Source organism: Pararge aegeria, chromosome 12 (genome assembly GCF_905163445.1).
Source record: "Pararge aegeria chromosome 12, ilParAegt1.1, whole genome shotgun sequence".
In the NCBI taxonomy this organism is placed as follows: Eukaryota; Metazoa; Arthropoda; class Insecta; order Lepidoptera; family Nymphalidae; genus Pararge; species Pararge aegeria.
In genome coordinates, this window is record NC_053191.1 from 192,026 (window position 1) to 215,388 (window position 23,363).

The window sequence follows — 23,363 nt, forward strand, 5'->3', positions numbered from 1 at the left end:
GTTTTCAAAGGTACTTGCAACCTCACTGTCAGCGGTAACTTTATTATCATTAATAATTAATTCAAAGTTTACGTTGCGAGATTTAGCTTTCCCAGTTTCATTATTAACAATTTTCCAGGTTGTTTGTACTTTGTTATCCGATTTTATGATTTGATCCTTAAAGTATAGCGACTTAGCATGAAAGCAAACGTTCTTAAACGTTTTAGAGTACATTTTTACGTGTTGTAGGAAAGCTGGAGTATGGTTATATTGTTTTTCACCATAGAGCTCATACAAATTATCTCTACTTTTGTATATGCCAATAGTTGCCCAATCGCTAAACTTTATTTTTTTATTGAAATCTATATGTTTGAAATTGAATATTTTGTTAAATTCATTTTCTATAATATTAAAGAGCGTACCATAAATGCTGTCAGGATGACCGTTCTTAAAGACAAGGGCAGGAATTTTGGATGATATTTCACCTTTGAATCGCGTCAATTTGCTCTTAGTTATCGGCCTACACTTGACGATATGTTTATCTTTGTTTATATTATTCAAAACAGTAATTTGTTGGCCACAATGATCTGATCTTAAGTTGGTTATTATCGATTTACCTAAGATCTCACAGTTGTGAAAAATATTATCTAAACACGATGCTGAGGTTGCTGTGATTCTAGTAGGTTCACTAAAAGCATAATTTAAATTAAAACATTTAAATAAGTTTAGCAACCTAGTCGTAGTTGCATTACTAAGTAAAATATCAACATTAAAATCCCCGCATACTATTGCTTTTTTTGTGGATACAGACAATCGCTTAAGCACATCTTCCATTACATCCTCAAAAAGGCTAAAATCACCTGAGGGGGGACGATATACACACACTAATTTGCATATATGATAAGCCGCGTCATTAAAGAATAGATTTATAAAAGGCGGATGTCGCGCTCTCTCACTGTACAATATAGGTACACTCAGAATATTGTGCGAAAGAGATAGCATAAAGAACAAGAATGTCTTATAAAAATATTTCGGTTAATGACGCAGTTTAAACATAATACCATCAGTTAAAGTTGTGACTGATATAACTGTACAAAACTGATGGTTTATTTTGTATCTTTGTACAGTGTACTGATGCTAAAAATATCCTGTTTACTAAATTATTGCAATGTTTGAAATAGATTTTCCCTTGTCCATTACTACAAACAGTGACGTGTCTTGGATGACGTGTTTGTATGTTTGGAGTCGACTTTGTAGTTTCGGAGTATGAAAGTATCGTGTCAAGTGCGTGGCCTCATGTTATGCTAGCGATAGTAAAGTAAACAAAAGTCATTGATATATGAATTATTGTCATTTATTAATAAAAATACAAAATTTTTTAAAGGCAGTTATAATTTAATTTTGTTTACGAGAATATAGGTACAAGTATACAATTTCTCCTACTTCACTAACAATAATAAATCGATTCATAATCACAATAGTTAAAAAAATCCATAAAATATATTTTAATCACTTGCGGAGGTTATCGCTATACATCCTCAAGTCGTAAATTGAAAAAAATTAAGAGCACAAAACTAAAACCAACTTCTCCAGCTACGTCGGTGGCCTACTAACTTATAGCATATTCAAGAAGTTAGGAACCTTGTCCTGGTAGTAATTAGACTGTCGCGTGGGATTCCGACACTTTTGCAACTGGTAAGGATTACTAGGATGTGGCGGCAGCCGAAGACATAGGACAGTTGTCATCGGACTCAAACGGACGCACCAAAAAGATGCTAATTCTTTTGTAAAATAAATTTTACACTTAAAAATTGTTGTATCGTTTTCTAAAAATACCACTGTTAATTTTTGTCTTAGTTTTGAGATTTCTGACTAACAGAATTGGCACCATTTCCTGACTTGATCTCTCCGTTTCCGTGGATAAAAATGGACAGATACTTACATGTTTAGTTAATCAAAGGATGCACTAGAGTCAGAATAATGGAACAAAAAAACGTTTTACAAATAAAACCGATTTTATTCTTGAATTAAAAACGTCAATCCGGCCGGATGTACAAAGGCGGTTTCAATTTCAAAGAACAGAACAGTCTTACAGGGTGTAAGTGGAAGAGACCACTCGCTTGGAATGCCAAGCGTTGGAAAGATGCGATGCGAAGATTTCCGCACTGGTGGCAAGTAAAGTTATCTGGGGCTTCCTACTATCGCTTTAATGATAGTTTATAGTTATAATTGACAAAATTATATTTTATAGAACATGTTAGTTGAAGTCTCAAAAATAAGCATTATAATTCTGAAATAATACAGGTTTGAAATAGCTGAGGCCTCGCTCGCGATTATACACATACAGCCTGATGTCTGCAGCACCTCCGCAAAGGTTAAACAAATTCACTAACAACTAGAATATAATTTTTCCTATCTACATGTTCTTGCTTCGCGGGTTCCAACTAAACTAGTCGCAGCACCATCGTCCTACACTATCGTCGGCCGTTGCTGTGCAACAGGCCGCTCCCAGCTGGAAATATAGTGCGTACTTAGCTCACTACGCTTACTCACCCAGCGACGCAACCGACATAACTATGCACGTTTTCAAGAGTTCTTTGCAAAACGCCAAAGTAAGGGAACATGTTCCGAACTCTTTAGCTTTGTCATCAATTGATCCTACAGAAGATTTGCTTCACGATGCAAGAATATTTTCAGGTTATGGTCTCACAGAAAAGATTCGATTTCAAGTAAAATAATAATAAAGATAAACTAATAAGATAAACTACTTTTTTTTCTATACATTTTTAATAGTGTTGTTTTTATTGATATAGTTTAGATTTTAATAATTAAATGATAGAAAAAAATAATAACGATAATAAAGATGTGAAAAAGCTAACTTAAAACCTAAAATTATTGTAGCTACCCTCGACCTCAGTAGAAGCGCAAAGGATGGTATCGGTGCTGCGTCTAAGCCTTTCCCAGAAGGTGGCCGCCCTTGTTCCGGGAATGGCAAATAAATCGAGAACCCGCGCTGCAGCAAACATTTGGTCACACATTTGTGTGACAAAAGATGTTAGCCAATGACTTTTACATTCCATTTATATAACGCAAATGAAACGGAATAGACATTCGTGATATCGATACATTATTTCATTTAAATACATATTCTGTTCTACATAATTCACTAATCGTATTTGGTGCACAGGTCTCATCGTGATAACGATCGAACTTGTCTCATTCTGATTGGGGTTTTATCATATTTGGCTTTCCGTTATGCGATGTCCGACGTTATGTTGCTAATTGAATGATCAATCGATTCGTGTGTGAACGGATTATTTGAAACTCTGGCCCTTTGCTACCAACTTTGCTTTGACTTCAGTATTGCTATAACGAGTCGTTTCTAATGATAGAATGAGGATTACACTGTTTATAACATTAAAACACAAAAAGTTACATGATCAGCGTTCACGAAGGCAGCAGTGAACGGTTTAGTATATAGTAGTTAGTAAGCTTGTCCATCGCATTAGGGAAACCTGTGGGATAGATTTTAGTAGTTTTAATAAATAAATAAAAAATCCTGGGCGTTTGAACCTATCATGTACACAATCTTTTCATTACTCATTAGGGTAACGAATGTTTTAAATAAATAATATGAGAACCAGTGTGTCCAAAAAATACGAATAATTGCATTTTCCTATTTCACCCTAAAAGGTATAAAAAGATTTTTATTATTTATATTAGGAAGCAAGTAAGAAAACGTGGCAGCTACCTGTACCTGTCCGCATCAAGCGTCCAGCCACTGCGCGATGCGCCTACGAGGAAAACACTACTGCGCGGAATCAACTCATTATTTTATATTTCAAATCTTTCTATATTTATCTTTTCTAATTTAACTGTAATTGTATTTGATGTAGAGTTGATGTAGATTTTAGATGCAGGGATAGCGGCCAATTTTAAATTACAAGATTCTTATAAGACGGTTACTTCTTCAATAGTCAAATGAAAATCATCAATTATATTGACGTGGATTACAAAAATAAAGAATAAAGAATAACATAATTTGCGGCTTTCAGCCATACATTAACATAAAATTTGTGATTTTAATGTGACTATACTTAATAATTAATAAGTTATAACGCTATGACAAACAACAGATGACGGATTCAGCGCACTTTGAACATGAAGGCTTAGAGCTCGCTTGGCGCACTCAGTAAATGTTAGGTAATTGCAGTGTTGAGGTGCGGCCGCGCTCCGGTGGCGTTGTAACGCTGAAACTGGAAATAAAAATGCGTGTGTTAGGAAGTAGGGAATTACAGCACTTTATCTATGATAAACCAGATGATTATATTAAATATATCAACAAATCATAGTTTGTATACTCATTGATAATGTATTGAAAATAGAATAATGGACTTTAGTAGACTGTCAAAGAAAAGTACAGGATCTATGGCGGGAGACGCGACTTTGACAAGATAGATTGGCGGGTAAGAAAAGTTAGAACGGATTTAAAGTAATGAATTGAGAATAGGAGATTAAGTAAAGTATTGTGGATAGAACGTTACAAATTAGGAATAGATGATTTATAATGGAAACGACATACTTAACGAAATATTGTTGTGGCGGAACAAGAGTCGTATATACTGGTGATGGAGTTGACATAAGTTGTTAAAAGTTGTTGGTACTATGGTTGTACCTGATGTTGCATCAGATAAGTATATCTCTCATATCCTTTGGGTTATTCAGGTATCATATATGGAGCCTTAGCATTATTTTATACAGATAGCTTATTTAGCAGAGGTTGCTCGATACAAACAACTTGTTCCAAAAGTCCTGATGTGATAAGTGATAATAGTACTTATGTTTGACCTGTCTTAAAATATGTCTTGTATCAAAGGGCCTAGCGTTATTACACATGACAATGTTATAATTGTGTTTATAAGTTGTTTTAATTGATTGAATAAAAGAGCAACGGTAGAGTTTCTTGCCAGTGGTCTTCTCTGCCGAAGACAGCATTCCGAACTGGTATAGTCGTAAAAATGTAATAGGCCCGTTTTGACATTTGTCATCGCGACGTAACTAGTTATGGAACCATAAGACTCTGTACTCGATACTCACGATAAATCAATTCAAGTTTGTATCAGTACTTGATTGATATTATTATGTATTGTAAAGTGTTCGTTCGTTCAAAGTATTCCTTTAACTTCCCAATCAATACGCGTGTGCCTGTTGATTATACGTCCACGTTTCAACATGTTGAAACAGAGTTAGTACTATATAACAACAAACACAAAAATCGAGTCAAATCACTATGTTTAAATTAATGTCCAAAATAGAAGAGCCATAGTTAACGTAATAGTAAACAATATATATCAAACTTAAACGAGCGCACAGTCAACTTTACAAGATGAGGAACGAAAAACTGCGCAGTGCGCGCGGGGACGCTTCAGTCATGTGCCGTTTGGTCAGATACATCATCTCAGACTCATTATTTAGAATCCATATTGAGAACCAAGCTTATTCTTTGCAGTAAAGATAACTACACAATATTTAGTTTCGATATTCAGTAAAAAAATGGTTACAGCCCTAGTATAAAAAAAAAAAAAAAAAATTATAAATTGCATGCTACTATGAAGTAAGCGCAAAAAGAATACTCGCGATATATTCTTTCATATTATTTAACGTCCCAAAAAAATTTACGTATTTTTTAAAACACTGTATGTAATTGATTTTTATTTTTTTGTTTCTTTCAGTTTCGTTCCAAGTTACATTCTATGATCTTGCACAAATGTCAAAACGGGCCTATTACATTTTTCCGACTATAGTAGAGTCATTTAAAGATAACAAGTATTATGAATTATAGAGAAGCTTAATATACAGTATTAGAGTCAGTCCAGTTGTTTTATTTCATCCCTTGGGAAGTCAGGTTTATAGAGTACAGACCCACAACACTGCTCTAAAGCAGGTTGGTGGGCTTTAATGATGTCTTTTATAAAATGAATACTTTAATAGGAAGGAAGAATAATAGTCATGAGAATAAATGATTACTGCTAAGAAACTAGGTATTTAGCTTCAATAATACTGTTAATTAATGGAAGATCTAAGTGCCATCCTGAACATTGTTAGTATTGAAGTTAATAAGTGAATACCTTGGTCCTCCCACCTCTATATTTTTTTAACACGTGCGTAAACGAAAGGTAAATATGAATTTAAAAAAAATGATTATTATTATTATTATACATATAATTTCAGTCGGAGCGGTCCGTCCCGGCCAACCACTAACATCGAAGCTAGCGATTTATTGATATTCCTCACAAAAATTAGTTTTTTATTTAAAACCTAGCTTTTGGTGGTGAAAGTCGGCGTGGATTAGCAATCCCGAGATAAATAACATACCCTACGTGCATACTAATCTTAATAACAAGACACTAGAAATGTTGTTTACGCGTCTCCTAACGAGACTCAGAGCACTCGAATTCTAAAACAACCTTTTACGTTCGAAAACAACTTGCGTACAATGTTGTATAAAAACAGAAATGAGTGACTCCCAGCGCGTACCGGTACGGCCGGTGAGAGCCATCGTTCGGCGACAAATGTTTTCTTGACTTTAAGCAGTGACCTTAAACTAACATATTAAATCAAGGAATTTAAATGCTAAAGGGCATTTCTAGTTTCATATTATTAATATATTCATGCATATGCTACTTTTGACTTTTTAACTATGACTATTGCTCAGCTAGAGCTAATAAACATTGTTTCGAATAATATTATTACGTTCAGATTACTAACAAATTAATAACAAAGCAATGTCATGGAATATTTCTTAAAACTGTCAACAGCTAATAGATTTGGTTCACAGCAAGCTACGCTTTTGGTTACGCTACATGGATATCGTAATTAGTAAGATTATACAGTGTTACTAGGAAATCAGCGATAGAAAATATTACGGTGATTTATAAATCCCGCGGGACCGTTTGTTGTTCTTAGACAAAGAGTATCCTAAGTTGCTCTCCGTCGTCTCAACTGACGTTATGATACTGTTGTGAGGAAACAGACATATTGTTAGCTCATAGATAGCATTACGGTTAGTGGCAGATGCTGCAGCAGGCAATTACCGTGTCGCGTCAGTCGGGGAACAGCAGGTTGGCGTCCCGCCCGCAGCGCTCCTGCAACACACGCGCCACTACTATGAGCAACACGCACGGTTCCATTCAGGAATGAGGAGATCCGTAGAGCTCGAGCGACTGGCATAGCTCAGCGAGCTGCGAAGTGAAGTGGCAATGGGCCCAGCTTGGAGAACCGATGGACGTCGGCATCCCAAGGTGCTGGATTCGCGACCCCGCACCGGAAAACGCAGGATTGGTCGGGCTCCAGCGAGGTGGACAGACGACGAGCTAGTCGCTGGGAGCCGCTGGATTCGAGCGGCCCTTGTTGGAATTCCCTACACTGGACCTATGTCCAACAGTGGACGTCAATTGGTTTAAGTGATGGTGATGATGATGATGATGATGATGATTGATAGTGAAGATTAAAAATCACGTTAGGTTTTCCGCCATACGGGAGATAATTTGTAGTGGAAAACCAAGTTCTATAAACGGAGCAACACTTCGCAGCTCATGCCAGGAATAGTTCCTGCACCACGCCGCACCGTGCCCATCAAAGCCTCGTGGGCCTGTGATTACTACAATGCTGCCGGGCGGCAGAAATTAGCATGGTGGTGGTGTACCAGAAATATAGATGATAACTAGTCCTTCGTCTTAATACCGCAGCGCTCCCCGCAGCGACAGGGAGCTCGCCAAAAGCTCTGTCACCAAAAGTCAACTACTACAAATTCCGTTATTCGCTAGAGAGGTCAATATTCTGTTGTCGACTTGAACCTGCCTCGTGAGCTGCAGTTGCCAACGTTGGGATTCTGGGAATGACTATTCGTTGGTTGACTCGGCTTTGCCGACCGGAAGGATCGTCGCGTCGGTTGCATCAGCGTTGTCAGAACCGAACACGCGCACGGGAACCCACCTGGTGCTCGCTGATGAGGTACACGGGCAGCGGCGCCGTGCAGAACTCGCACGGGATCACGGGCGACGGCGACGGGCTGCGGGACTCGGCCCGGGACGCGCTGCGGGACTCTGAGCGGGACTTCGGTCGGAACTGCGTCAGGTCCGGCCGACACCCCGTCTGAGGATCACACTCGTTAGACCCTGCCTCCCGCGATGTGACGCAGCCAGCGGTCACGGGGAGGGCTATCGGTCGCGGAAACAATATTGTCGGCCTGCTAGTTCCTATGATTAGCGCCTGGAAGCAAACTCGAGCAGTTTCATATGAATACAATAACGGATAACATAACCGTATTTAGTACGATGTTTCATACAACTATTTCTGTTATTTATGTAACTGTTGTATAATAAGGCGTATTAAAATACGAATGTGGCTTTTAATAGTATCACATCAATGTTTTCATACCTAATTGTCAAAAATTGCACACGAGACTTTTGTCTACACCCATAACATAATCGTCTATAAAAGCTTCTAAAACAGTTTAGTCCGGTCAATTTAGCCATTCTAAGGTGCATAAAGTCCAAACAAGCTGAAAATCAGTAAACTTGTTCAAAACATAATTATATAGGTATAATATTCAAAATTTCCCCATCGAATGATGTTCAATAGAAAATTTGAAACATATACTATATAACATCTCTACAGATGTAAATACGTAACGTACTCATGCATGTTACGACGATAACAACTTTTTGAATCGTTATATCTCAGAAACGGTGGCTCGTAGGAAAAAAGTATTGCTACATTTTTTATAGATAATTTTATGTTCTACAATTTTTGCCAAAGGTACTTTTATGATAAAACTTACCGTTTTGCTGAAAATCGCATAAACTCATTTTTTACCTTAAATAATTTTTTTTCCATACACGGGAACGAGGGGGAACTTCCGAATATAGCAATTGTGGAGATAACTCATCAAATTTTATTCATTATCATCAAATATTATCTAAACTTCGAACTGTGTTTATTGGTGAAAAACAAATGAATACTTTAAGGCAAAATGAGTTAATGTGACATTTGAGAAAAGTACAACACAAGCCTTGGCCACAACTAGGCATTGATTGACTTGCGTATGTCCCCCAGCAGTCGCACGCTCCCCGTGCGGCGGCACTGACCTGGTGCAGCACGAGCAGGTGTCGCGGTTGCAGCGCGGCGCAGAACTCGCACGGCAGCCGCTCCTCGCTGCAACAAGCGTCACGACATTTCGGAGCTGTGTGCGTTGGCGATTGAAGCGATTAAAATATCACTCGCTTAGAGGCGACGGAAAGCATCGGGAGGAAAAATGCATGCCTGAGAATTTTCATAAAGTTCTCAAATGCGTGTTAAGACTACCTATTGCTGCATTCTGAGAGACCCGTGCTCTTTAGTGTAGTGGAAGAAAGAATTCCGGCCCTCGCATACGGATAATAGCGCATCCGCTAGGTCAACTTCTCAATTGTATCGCAGGAAGTAGCGGGCACCCTCTCAGAACCGATCACACAACCGGGAGCAGCCGCATTATCTGTTGGAAAAGTTACTCAGCGCCCTAAAGGTGTGTCCGGAACACCTCTCGACAGGTTGCATACATGCGATAGACAGAGGACGGTGAGTAGTTAAACGATACACACGGAAGAGTTTAGTCTACAAATTGAACCACTCAATATAAAAGATACTCACTTCGGAGTGGAGTCATCGTTGACGGCGGAATGGTACGGGGCTGTGACCTGCAAAACATGGAAACGAATGTGATGATCCAGAGGGAGGCGTGGAGGGGCCGGGGGGTACCTCTCCGAGGCCGCGGCGCAGCTCCCGCAGCGAGCGCTTGATCTGTCCGAAGCGGTCGTCGCGCAGCTGCAGCGCGGCGAGGCGGCGCGCGAAGGCGTCGCCCGACATCGGCCGCAGCGCGCGCAGCGAGCCCGCTGCGGCCACAACACTCATCACTCCCTTGTACCGCTTCCGGCAACGCGCCGGATTCGGCCGAATACGATGATTGGAAAAGTTGCTACTCTTAAAAATTGACAATTTCATGGAAATTTAATTTACTTTCATTTATCATTTGGAAGCAAAACGTACAAGTTTATTTAATTCAAATTTTATTTAAACTGATTGTCAAAACTTATCTTTTTTTACTTTCTCAATAAATAATTGGTACACAAAGTAGTGTTTCTTTAATTTACAAAAAACTATGTACGACTTTCGGAATACGCACTTCTTTAGTAATTAATCTCACTGTTTAATAAAATGTTATTTTTTAAATATTAACAATAATTTAAATATTCGGTAACGAATATGAAAGAAATATGCCGAATGTACTGAATATGAATATTCGGCCGAACGTCCAGCGCATCTCTTATTATTTATATTCGTAGTGGGATTGGAATCTTTTTTCAATAAACGGAACTGCAAAATCTAGCGGTCCGCAATGACGGGTGAAACGCCGAATTCAAATCACGTATATCAAATATTTTATAAAGTTTTTCGTTATCAATACCGAAACCAATCTTTCGCTATGGAATAACTTACGAGAAGTTACAAATGCTGTAATTTGCCTATGACGTCAAGAGTACGGCCATGACACCCGGTGAGAATTTTCGAGGGAAAGATTTAAAAACATAATTTGCAATTTTCATGCGTGCAAAATATAACATATAAGTGAGTTATATGGAGGATAAATAAATTCGTCAACTTTAAACTAAACCTACGACGGTTCTATGAAGCCCAGAACAAGCTTAGCCGGTTTCTTTTTTGCTATCACCATATCACATTGTCATTTAAAACTGTCTAAGAAGCTTTTTTATCGTTGACATTGACTTTCTTACGATAATAGAACTTTTCTATATAACCTTACATTTACTAAAAACTTTCAATTTTTTCAGAGACATCTCTAAAGCATCAACGGGTAGTTTATCGTAAAATTGTATTTTCTTCAATTTCTTTTAAGTGATTTACTTATTTAATGTAGTCTAGTGTATTGCACTGCAAGTTTATATTTGCTTATAATTTTTGTCAACATGCATTAAATTTTGAAATACGTACTGGCGATTGACATCGTCAAAAGTGAATTCACGTCTATTAATTTAGAACATAAGTAGTGTATCATCAGTGTAGGTCCCTGTGAAACACCAATTTGGACATTTGAATTCTATCGCGCAAATAGTAACTTATCAAGTCAAGAGCTACACCCTGAATTCCGTAGTAGTGTAGTTTTCTAACTAACATTTCATGTCGAATACAGTCAAACACCTAATGCCTCCCGAGACTCCTCCCAGATTTCAGACACGTGTTGAACAATCAGTATAAGAATTTTCCATCACTCTTTCTGGCTCTGCGTTACCCGTCAGATCCGGCGCCGCGCAGTCCTGGGGACCGGCGCCCAGCACGTGGTTGTCGGGCGCCGGGTCCGCGCCGCGCCACACCCTGCCCTGGAGCGTGTTCTCGTAGTCCGCGTCGCCGGTGCTCCCGCTCTGCAGCGCGTCCATGTAGCGGAGCTTGTCCAGCTTGGCGGCCGCGCTCAGCTCGGGCGGCAGGCCTGGGGACAGGTCCGTTGGGGCCATTGCGCGTACTGCGTGCGGGGTACCGCCGGAGAGGTTGTGCGCCGCCTGGTCGCGGCGCCGCGCGTCCTCGTCCCGCTGGCGCCGCAGCGCGCTCCGCAGGCCGCGCTCGCGCCGCGCGTCGGGCGGCGGCGGCGCGGCGCGCTTCTTGCCCGCCCTGCAACCGGCGGGAGCTCCGTGAGCGCGGTCGTGGTCACAACGCCATAAAAGTGGGCGAGGGTTATACGACCTTTACGCGCAACGAGAAAATAGTACGCGAATGCGTTTTGGCTAAATCGATATTACGTCAGATTTTGAGGTTGAGACTGCTTTTGAAACGTTCTTCACCGACATTTCTGTCTCCACAACAATATCATTGAACTCCTCACCGAAAACCGCCCTCTCTTTGTTGATGGGTATTGTGCCTGAATGTAATAATACTTTTAAATTCAGACATGTTAGCAGACGTTATTCAGGCCTTTTAATTATTAAATAATAAGAAAACCAATGACTTGTAGGGCATTTCCGTTAACGTTGTAAAGTCTATGATTGATAAATGAAATGAAATGAAATATTTATTTTGCTAAATATGGGTTAATTATTGGTGTTAGGATATAAAGTTCCAACATATTCTGTTAATACATTAACATGCTAAATTAAGACATTAAGATTTGGGTTAGACATTAAGTCAACTTAATATTAATCTTATTTGTTTTCAATTATATAAAATAATGTTCTGAGATTTATAGTGTCATATTAAATCATTGTATTAGTTATTTAATCACAATTCTAAGCTTGAATGTCAAATAAATGCAATTAAAATTAAATTAAATTAAATAACATGTCAGAAAATTGAGGTCACGCACACATGCAAAATTAAGCAGGGACCACAGATATTTCATGATAACCATAGCAGTTAAGGTATTCTGCGATGGTATAAAATGATTTGTCACACAACCAAAGAAACAGTTTCCTTTTAAAGGTTTTCAAGGGTAGTTTTTTTACATTTATTTCAATTTTATTATATATTTGGCAGCTCATTGCATAAGGCGATTTTAAAGTCAGTGCAAGTCGGTATTTTGGTATTACTAATTTATTTGGATATCGCGTGATACTTTTTGGGTTTAAATCAGTCTTCTTTTCAAAATACTCAATATTTCTATGTACGAATACACATACCTCATATATGTATAAGGAAGGTAAAGTTAGTATTTTATGTTTTTTAAATACAGATCTGCATGATTCAGTAGGATTCATTAGGAGTATGCTTCTGATACATTTTTTCTGTACTATAAAAAGTTTATTTAAATGAATGGATGAGCCCCATATAACTATACCGTAGCGTAAGTTTGACATAACATAACCATGGTATGCAGCAAACGCCGCTTCTACAGAGACGATCTGTCTTAATCGTCGAAGTGGGTATACAAATTTGTTAATTTTATAATTTATTGATATAATTGCACCTGACCTATCATTCATATTTAATAAATATAGAGACTGTGGACTGTGTGTTTCCTGATTTGATGAAACATAGTAAACTAGCTCCATTGTTCAAATCGGGTAGAACTACCGATCCCTCTAACTTTAGACTAATACCTGTAGGTACTACTATCTGTTTTAATAAGAACTATTTATTGCACGGGGTAGCTCGTCAACCGACGCCGGAATTGAGTTAATAAAAAATATATTTGAAGCCTGGTAGGAGTCACGTGATGCACTTGGCGTTATCTGTGACTTGTCCAAGGCTTTTGATTGTGTTCAACATGAGACGTTAATCAGAAAAATACACGACTATGGAATTCGGGGTATATCTCTAGATTTATTGATCTTAATGATAGAGTTAAAAAAGTTGAGGTGAACGGAAAGCGATCTAACGGGTCATTTTGAAAATTGGTGCCCTCGGGGATCTTTTCTGTTCCTCATTTACATGAATGAGCTTCCTCCCCTTGCTAAGGACAATCACGGGATAGTATTGTTGGCCGATGACACATCATTGATGTTTAAAATTAAACGACGTGAAACAAATCTTGACGATGTAAACATATGTCTCGGTTAAGTAGTACAATGGTTTGAAGCTAATAACTTAGCTCTTAACGAAAAAAAACTAAGAGCTTTAAATTCACTTTATCGAACGACAAACAACTAAATAATAAGGAATTGGATTTGGTTAACGACAATATTTCTAACAAAATAAAATGGACTGTAACAATAAAAATATAAGAAGCTATAATAAATAAGTTGTATATTACTGTAAAACAAATTACCAAATGAAATCTTTGAGATATCTCTCAGTAAGTTCAAAGTAAATGTGAACTTACAGAAAAATCCTTTATAATTTTAAGGATTACTTAAACTATAAAAAAACCTCGGGTGTGTAATTGACCTAACTTCATAGCTTAATATTAATTTACTGTGAGATGGTGATAACAAAAAAAATACCCGGCTAAGTATGTTGTGGGCTCTTAGACCAGGGCACATTTGGAACCCTCGTAGCTTTAGGTTTAAGTTGGCGAACGAAGTTATCACCATTCCCTTACAATTATGTAAGTGTGAACGCTTCATAAGTGCCTGTGATAGGCCTACATAACCAAAAAATTTTTGAATTTGAATTTGAATTTTACCGACAATAGAGACATGCGTTGCAAAATAAAGCAAGCATTTGCGTGCCAGACTAAGGTACCGTGTCTTTAAAGGAAGCGCACATATAGTTATTCGTGCACTTAAAAATGTTACGTTAAAGGACCCGAGGATCTTAAGACTTGCCAGGTTCATTCCAAACTCACCAAAGATTCTTGTTGACTTTATCAGGCACCGCAGCAGAGGCAGTGTTCACTTGAGGCTGATGGTTGCTTCTCTTCGCACGAGGAACTGCCCCATTTTGGCTAACAGAGCCTAACCCATCGGCGATACCACTCGAATCCGACGTGCATGGACCAATACTGGAGATAGAATTCGTATTCCTGTCATGTGTTGCCGCATTGGTCTTTGGAGCGTTTTTTTGTTCACTGAGGTTGGCCCAATCGGTCATTGGCGCAGGCGCTAGTCTGCCGGGGTTCGCAACGCCTGACATTGAACCATTTGTTTCAGATCTTGACGCATTAGAATTATTAGGAGTGGAAGAAGCCTGCTGCGGTGGAGATCTTGAAGGGCCGGGTGCAACGGTGGGAGCGTTTTGCAGTTTAGAAGTGCTTGTAGTAAAGGAGTCCGATGTGTTTTGAGCTATGCAAGTATTGGGATTCGGTAAGGCGGTGGCGGAAAAGTATCGTATCTCAGTTTGCGGACGGTCGAGATTGGCCTTCGGAAGACTGAGATCACGTTTGGACGAATTGAAATTGGAAGACGCCGGTTTTGGCACATTTGTAGTTTTGATGGCGTTTTCAGTTGGCACAGGATCTGCAACATTCGATTGAATCCATTATTTTGCTTAACAGTTTCCTCCACAGTAATAACACTAACATTATAAATTCTAAATTTCGTGGCTGTTTGTCACGTACCGTCGCTGAGGCGCACGAAGCCGTGGTTGGAGTCGAGGTGCAGCTGGCGGTACTTGTGCATGACCCACGCGCCGCACTGCGCGCAGCGCTCCGTGCGCGCGCCGCAGTAGCGCTCGTGCGCCGGCAGCGCGCCGCGCCGCAGCTCCAGCTCGCAGTAGCGGCAGCCGGCCGGCGTGTGCGCGCACGAGTCGCGCACGTGGTCCTCCAGGTCGGCGCCGCACACGCGCTCGCCGCACTGCGCGCACGGCTCTGCGGCACGGGTGGCACTCAGCGGCGTGCCGTCTTAATGACGAGCCACTAGGAGTGCCCTATAGCACTAACGCCTATTTTAACTAAACCTAGCAAACGCTTAAATCGGATGCCTAATGATTTGGGTGGTGCATAGAGAAAAAACGTTTCACTAAATCTTAGATGAGGACCAAAGAAGTAAGCGCCAACTAAAGTTACGACACCGATTATGCGGAAAAAAATATAATTTCGGATTTAAACTAAAAATCCGTACGAAAAAGGAAAGATGTGATAATATAAACAATACAAATTTTGTGGCAAAAATTAGAGAAAAATGAGGTTATATGAGTTGCCTGATAAAAATCGATTGGTGAAAGATAATAGATGCCAATTTGGCGTCGTGCAGTAAGTTAAGATCTACATATATTTTTCTGTTAATTACCTGTATCAGCAAATAAATAAAATTGAATTGAATTGAACAGGAAGGCATAGGAATCTTCTTTAGGCGTCACTTATTTAAGCACTGCCGTTGTTCGTCGTTAATAAAAAAGAGGCAAAGTATTTTACTTATACACTTGTCGCCGAACGACGGCTCCCAGCGGACCCCTACGCGCTGGGAGTCGGCGTACACTACGACGTACACTACTTAGTTGCTTTAGAGCGTAAGAGGCAATTGTAGTTTGGAAAAGACAGCGACCTTGGTATCTGAGTTCAATGCTATGGGTTCGATTCCCACAACTGGTCAAATTATTGTGTGATGAAAATAAATGTTTTTCAGTATCTATATGATAAATATTTATTTATTATTTAAAATAATTATAAAAAATATTCAGCACTTATGTTAGTACAAGCTACGCTTGTTATGGGTACTGGCTACATGGCGATGTGTGTATTGTCGTAGTATTTTTTCAATTTTTTATTTATTCTTGAGATTATTATTGAGTCTCGTTCGTGTCGATAAGGCTGATCAGTAAATATAGTCATAAAACAAAACGAACGAGAACGAGGGGCACAATCGCTTTGTCCTAGCTGGCCAAGTCCATTACAGTGCAAAGGTCACCACGGACGTAGGACCACATAAGGACTGAGTTATTAAGAACTGGTTTCCTCACGCAGCTTGTGCATCCGGTCGTGGTGCGCGGGCAGGTCGGCCAGCGGCACGGGCTCCTTGCAGGCGCCGCACACGCGGATGTTGCGCGCGCAGTGCAGCGCGTGCGTCGTGAAGTTCTCGCGCGGGATGTCGCGCTTGCTGCGAGCAACAACATGCCGTGAACTGCTTGATAGCACTTCGGGAAAACTCTGGCTTCATTCAGAAGAAGTCTATAAACATTTTTTTTTGTAATTCTCTCAATATTAAATTAAAGTACTGAAATTTTATCCTTGAATGGGTTGAACGTTATATATCTATTTAAAGTATAATTTTATAATATTTTCTAACATGAAACATTAATCAGGAAACTACACCACTATCGAATTCGGGGCATAGCTCTAGATTTAATGATTTCCTATCTTAATGATAGAATTCAAAAAGTTGACGTGAACGGAAAGCGGTCTAACGGGTCATTTGTGAAAATTGGTGTCCCCCAGGGATCTATACTAGGGCCTATTCTATTCCTCATTTACATGAATGACCTTCCTTACCTAGCTGAGGACAATCACGGGATATTATTGTTTGCTGATGATACATCATTGATGTTTAAAATTAAACGACTTATGCCGCATTTTCATTAGGGGACATTTGTAGCGCGACTCTGTCGCTCGACACGAAATTCACGTGTCTCGCGCGATGTCGCCCGACGTCGTCCGACGTCGCTTGGGACATTTACGGGTCGCGCAACTTGTCGCTAGTCGATGGTCTGCGAGCGTCGACGCGCGCGACTTTCGTGTCCCTCGACAGTCGCCGGACAGGCTTTGAGTGGTGAAAACGTGTGTCGCTTTGTGTTGCGAAAATGGCAGTAGTGTGGTCCAACGAGAATATATTGACCCTGATCGAGATGTATCAAAATTCGCAATTATTGTGGGACACTTCACATCGTGATTATAAAAACAAAATTAAAAAAAATGATGCATGGGAATCTATCGCGACTACATTAGATATACCTAGAAAAGACGTCGAGGGAAAAATGCATAACTTAAGGTCTCAGTTTCTCAGGGAGAGAAAAAAAATTGCAAGCTCAAAATCCACTGGAAGTGGAAGTGGGGATGTTCACAAAAGTACCTGGTTTGCGTATGATTCGCTGCTTTTCCTAGTAAAAGGGTCGACAAGTTCAGGCAGTATGGACACTATGAATACTCAGGTAAGCTCCCGTTAATATTGTTTCTATTTTTTTTATTTTGTACCAGTTTACAAATCATTTTTTTTTGTGCATCACTGGATATTGAACTATAGTGTTATATATTTTTGGAATCTACTCATCATTTTCTAGTTGATGATAGTATACTTAATCTCATTTTCGAAAAATTTTTTCAACTTCAGTCTTTAATGCGGGACCATAGTCACCCCATCAATTTTTTTTTAATTTTACTAGCCTATGTAATAAGCTAAGGATTCTAACAATACCTCATTCATAAAAACCGTTCAGGCGTATAGAAGTTATGGTGGAATATAGGAACTCACATACATACATACATACTTGAACCCTGAAAACAATATACTCCTTTTTTCAAGCAGTCGTATAAAAATACAGCTTATATTCTATAGATAATCTTCCTTTGGTAATAAATGCACAATTAAAATCTCTGTAGTTTTTTATACAATTTATTTTTATTTCTTGTCTTTTGTTCTTCGCCTGCGAAACTGTGATTTAATGTTTGTTTTACACTGATTTTTTCCTTTTATAGTCATCCGAAAGTTCGGTGGCACTCGAAGAAATACCAGTGGCATCGCAAGTATTAACGCAACCACCAGAGGCATCAACGTCGCCGCCATTACCAACTCAACCAATACCGGTGCCGCTTCCAAATACTCAAAATAAAAGGAAAAAAGATGATCTGAGTGAGGTATATGAAATAATGAAGAGCGCAAAAGCCAGGATGGATCAACCAAAAGACGAATTTCAAGTTTACGCCGACTATGTAGCTTCTGAGTTAAGAAATATAAAGAATGAACATGCTGTGCTACAGGCGAAGTACTTTATTAATAATATCTTATTAGAGGCTAGGATGGGAAAATACAACTATGCAGAATACCAAACGGGAAGTAATTCAAGCCATACTCAAAGTTATGGATACCGTTCTGCTCCTCAACAGTCATCCTATTCGACAAATTCTGTTAATGATGATATAGTAACTGCTAATGCTTCTCATGTTAATAATGATAATGAAGCACCAACTGCACCAACTTTCACAGAATTACGACAAATTGAGAATATTGAAGAACTAGTTTCCCACTTTGAATCAGAAACGCAGAACAAAGAATAATTATAATACTTATAATAATACTAATAACGTTGATTTTCTGTCACTTAAACATAGATTTTTAAAAAATAATAGTTAATAAATACTTAAAAATAATGAAAACTTATTAGTTAGTAGTTTTTTTTATATGATGCTAAGTTTATTATCATTTATTCCTTGGTCTTTAGCCCAAAGCTATAAAAAACATCATTCAAATTTCTTGCAGCCTATGATTGAATAGTTTGCCATGGGACACTTCCTTGAGCACTGCAGAAATATTCAGCAAAGAGGTTTCTTATTGTCTGAGCGGATTGAGGAGGAGGTCTGCCTTGCCTACTTAAGTTCCTCATATTATTATTTGTCAACTCCCTTCGCCACGAACCTTCCACAACATTATGACCAGCGTCTTCTAAATCAAATGTGGTATTTGGTGTATACCTCGCGGTTGAAGTTGTATTACGTCTCAGGAAATTATGTAGGTACACGCAAGCCATTACAACTAATTCAGCATTTACTGGACGTAATGGGATAGCTTTACGAAATACGCGAAACACTACAGACATAATGCCAAAAACATTTTCAACAATTCTTCTTGCTCTTGACAGCCTGTAGTTGAAAATCCGCTTTAAGCTTCCCTTTTCATGAATGCCGGGGTAGGGCCTCATCATGTTTTCAGAAAGTGCAAATGCACTATCTCCCACTAGAACGTATGGTATTTTCGGACCACCTTGGACCAGTGGCTCAGGATCTGGTAAATTCAGTTGCTCTTCATTAAGTGCTTTATAAAATGTAGTCTCCTGGAATACTCCACTGTCAGACGACTTCCCTTTTGCACCACAATTAACATATACAAAGTTATACTCAGCATCCACAATTGCTAAGAGAACTAAGCTAAAATTCTCTTTGTAATTATAATAATCACTGCCAGAATTGGGTGGCGCTTCTAGTAACACATGCTTTCCATCTATCGCTCCGATGCAGTGAGGAAAATTCCATAATATTTCAAAATTACGAGATTTCTCTTTCCATTCATTTACATCGGTTGGCGTCTGAAATACAAGAATAATATTAATAAATTAACATACAATATTAAGTATCAATATAAAATTTAAAATACCAATATAGTTTACCGTAACCCTTACTTACGGTAAACGTTTATGGTATTATTACTGTAAGTAAGGGTACATGAGATTAAATAATATTAAATACTTACTTTAACAAAAGAATTTAATGCCTTTATCAATTCTTTGCAAACTTCTGGTATAGTATGACAAATTACTGATTTTGACACTCTAAAAGTATAGGACAATGAACCATAACTATCGCCAGTTGCCAAGTATCTCAATGTTATAGCGAGTCTGATGTGAGGGTCGATAGATTTCCGAAACTTTGTATCTTGCTTGACTACGGCCGGCCCAACCATATTTAAAAGTATCTCAAAATCGGTTCTAGACATTCTAGTAAAATTTTCGAAAGATCCATCGCGCATTCGAAGACTGGTTATTAAACTTGAACTTTCCCTTTGGAGCAAATATTCCCGGACCCACCACCTCTTTTTTTTACGTTTTGCTAATGTCTTCCGAATAATTATGTAAGCTGCACTGAACAACACTACTTCCTCGGGCGACATACTGATCACGACTGGCCAATGTGAACGAGTCATATGTCGCGGGACATTGTCCCACAACTTTTGCAGAGACAACTACGTGAATGTCGAGCGACAAGTATCTGCGACATGTCGCCTAGTGAAAATGCGCCTTTAGCCTCAAACCATTGTACAACTCAATAATGAGGAGTTGGATTTGGTGGATACGACAATCTTTTGAGGAATAAAGTTAGATGCTAAGCTTCAATGGGGCCCACATATAAATAATTTAGCAAACAGACCTAGTTCTGCAGCATACGCGGTAAAAAAGATTCGTCATATGACAAATATAGAAACTGCTAGGCTTGTGTATTTTAGTTATTTTCACAGCATTATGTCCTATGGCATTTTATTATGGGGTAATGCTGCTGATATAGATTCTATTTTCGTCCTGCAGAAAAGGGCTGTTCGTGCGATATATAAAATGGGCCCAAGAGAGTCATTACGGAATAAATTTAAAGAAGTTAAAATAATGACGGTGCAAAGACAGTACATATATGAAAATTTAATTTATATCCATAAAAATATATCAAAATTTAAAAAGAAAATGGACTATAACAATATAGATATTAGAAGCAAAAATAAACTCGTTGTGCAGTCTACTAGGCTACACAAAATTGCTAATTCATTCAAGGGCAATTGTATTTTATAACATATTATCAAATGAAATCTTTGAGATGTCTCTCAATAAGTTCAAAGTTTATATAAAACGTAAGCTAACATACAGAAAAATCCTATTACAATATTAAGGATTACTTAAACGATAAAAAAGCTTGGGTGTGAATTGCTCTAGCTTCATAGCTTGATATAAATTTACTGGAAGATGGTGATATAAAAAAAAAAAATTAACCGGCTTAGTTTGTTGTGGGCTCTTCTTAGACCAGGGCGAGTTTGGAACCCTTGTAGCTTAAGTTTTAAGTTGGCGAACGAAGTTATCACCATCCCCTTACAATTATGTAAACAAATATGTATGAACGCTTCATAAGTGCCTGTGGTAGGTACATGCATAAAGAAATTTTGAATTTGAAATAGGATTTGAAATCTCTTTGTTCAGTTTTTGAAAAGACAACTAATAAAAACTGCAAGGAGTTCCAAAATGTGCCTCGATGCACACCAGATTTTTGGACATAGGCAATTTAAGTCTGTTGTTAAGTAATTGTTGAGTATAAATGATTCTACCTACCTCTATATCTATCTATATCTATTGACTCTACAAGTCTCTTACATTTTAAGACTAACTTTATCAACAGCTTTACTTTTCACTACAATTGATGTTTGAGCTAAGTATAAATAAAATTATTTTAAAGATGTTTGTTGGAAGAAGCTCAAATTAGCCAAGCCTGTCTGGCTTAGCAAGTTCGACTATATAAAATAATTATCAGTCTGTCATATGCACAATCCAAGATATAAGTGATTTCCCATTCAAATGAAATTTAGTTAATATTTTGACTGCCCATGAAGATAAGTTTTAAGTTTATGACTGTGGTTATCACCATCATCTCACTACTGTTCTTTTAATTCTTAAGTATGCATCAAAAGTGCCACCTATGGGCCTACTTGAATAAAAATATTTTTGACTTAGACTTTGATATAAAAAGTCAAACTTACTAAAAACACAAGCAGAGAGAAGAAGTAGCTAGTGCCTCGCACTCTGCCCCGCAGCATATTTGGCACTCAAGTTGTTAATATGCTTTTATCTTAGAGTGCATCATACTATCTAGGTGTCAAGTGTCCAACTTACATTATACAAATATATATATATATAAAACTAACTGTAACTGAAAAAATCAAATGCCTTGGACTTTTGACCCTATTTTGGCATTGCCAACAAACTTTCAAGATAATTGCATAACTTTTATTGGGTGTGGTGTCAAGAACTTACTCTTAGCAATGAAGGCTATGAAAATTATTAGAAAAGAAATTAAGAAGTTTTAGAGCTAAACAAATATAATTAAATGAGGGTAGAAAAAATATTAACAAGTTATAGTGGGAACCGAAGAAATTGTGCTAAACCCGAAAGGGGCAAAGTTTATCGAAATTATCCGATGAGGGGGGTAAACAACCGCGCGCAGCGTCCTACACATGTAATTTGCTCCATTTATCCCGAAATAAACTCACATCATAACTTCTAAAAATAGAGTAATTATTGACACAACATCGCGGGTCATTGCGACGCAGCTCCACTCACCAGTTATCGCAAGGTTTCGTCTCGCCTTCGTCCATTCTTCAGCAGGAAATGCAATTATAACAAACAATTCGAATGGTTTTCACAATAATCTTACGACACTTTGCTTTGTACACTAGTATCCTTCTTGCGCTATCCTAAGCATACTTTTTATATTACACTTTGTCAATAATTATCAAATGATCAATTTTTAAAAACAAAACAATACTAGGTAGCAATAAACAGTAGAAAATATATATAATTTCTAAGATTTATCTTCAAATTAATTAAATTGGTAAATCCCGCAGTTATAGTTTTGACGTTTTAGTAAAATATGTTGCCAGTGCTAAGCTATAAAGTTGCTGTCTCAAAAGTCACAATGTTCTTCCCTGACCCTATTCCGATTTCCGATCGAATCGATTAGCATCATGTTGTCTTAACGTTGTCTGTGGACCCTGGTCGGTTCCAGTTTCATACTTACACAGTGTTTATCTACTCCAAGCTTATCGTTTTTGCACCTTCACGCTGATTGAGGGATCGTTTAGAAAATAAAGCATGTTATTCTCATAGGTTCAAAACAGTTCACAACTAGAAGCTTATGTAGGTATCCATTATGCAGACCACGTCAAACGATCATTTAGTTTAGTAGGATCATTTTGAAAACTGAGGAAACAGGTAGGAACACATCGAAGAGGGCAGGGCAGAGCATTTCTATTTTTCTCCTACGTGTTATATTCATTCATAACTATACAATCAATACAGATCCCAATGTTATGATCACCATGAGAAATCTCCTTAAATGGGTTGGGGGTCGAAATTTAATATTCATTTTAATCGAATCTAATAGGGCTATGGGTTTAATTTAACTGCTATTTTCCCATAACAGGTTAGCCTATTACTACCTTAGACTG

The 23,363-nt window shown here is 38.3% G+C and overlaps 3 protein-coding genes across 3 annotated transcripts; 1 reads left to right on the plus strand and 2 right to left on the minus strand.

The window, feature by feature from the left end:
* Window positions 1-1,398: 1,398 nt before the first annotated feature.
* Window positions 1,399-22,797, minus strand: LOC120627871. Its single transcript, XM_039895987.1, has 11 exons — window positions 22,477-22,797; window positions 16,360-16,496; window positions 15,020-15,268; window positions 14,309-14,918; window positions 11,271-11,700; window positions 9,778-10,023; window positions 9,670-9,716; window positions 9,129-9,195; window positions 7,975-8,133; window positions 7,074-7,124; window positions 1,399-4,235 (listed from the first exon to the last, which is right to left on the minus strand). The coding sequence occupies exons 1-10, from the start codon at window positions 22,509-22,511 to the stop codon at window positions 7,083-7,085; spliced, it is 2,022 nt and encodes a 673-aa protein (XP_039751921.1). The 5' UTR covers window positions 22,512-22,797; the 3' UTR covers window positions 1,399-4,235; window positions 7,074-7,082.
* LOC120628457 lies at window positions 16,971-18,770 on the plus strand. The gene is made up of 2 exons (XM_039896836.1): window positions 16,971-17,544; window positions 18,089-18,770. Exons 1-2 carry the CDS (start codon window positions 17,197-17,199, stop codon window positions 18,665-18,667), a joined length of 927 nt encoding a protein of 308 aa, XP_039752770.1. The 5' UTR covers window positions 16,971-17,196; the 3' UTR covers window positions 18,668-18,770.
* LOC120628456 (protein ANTAGONIST OF LIKE HETEROCHROMATIN PROTEIN 1-like) lies at window positions 18,781-20,316 on the minus strand. The gene is made up of 2 exons (XM_039896835.1): window positions 19,857-20,316; window positions 18,781-19,692 (listed from the first exon to the last, which is right to left on the minus strand). The coding sequence occupies exons 1-2, from the start codon at window positions 20,304-20,306 to the stop codon at window positions 18,871-18,873; spliced, it is 1,272 nt and encodes a 423-aa protein (XP_039752769.1). The 5' UTR covers window positions 20,307-20,316; the 3' UTR covers window positions 18,781-18,870.
* Window positions 22,798-23,363: the final 566 nt, after the last annotated feature.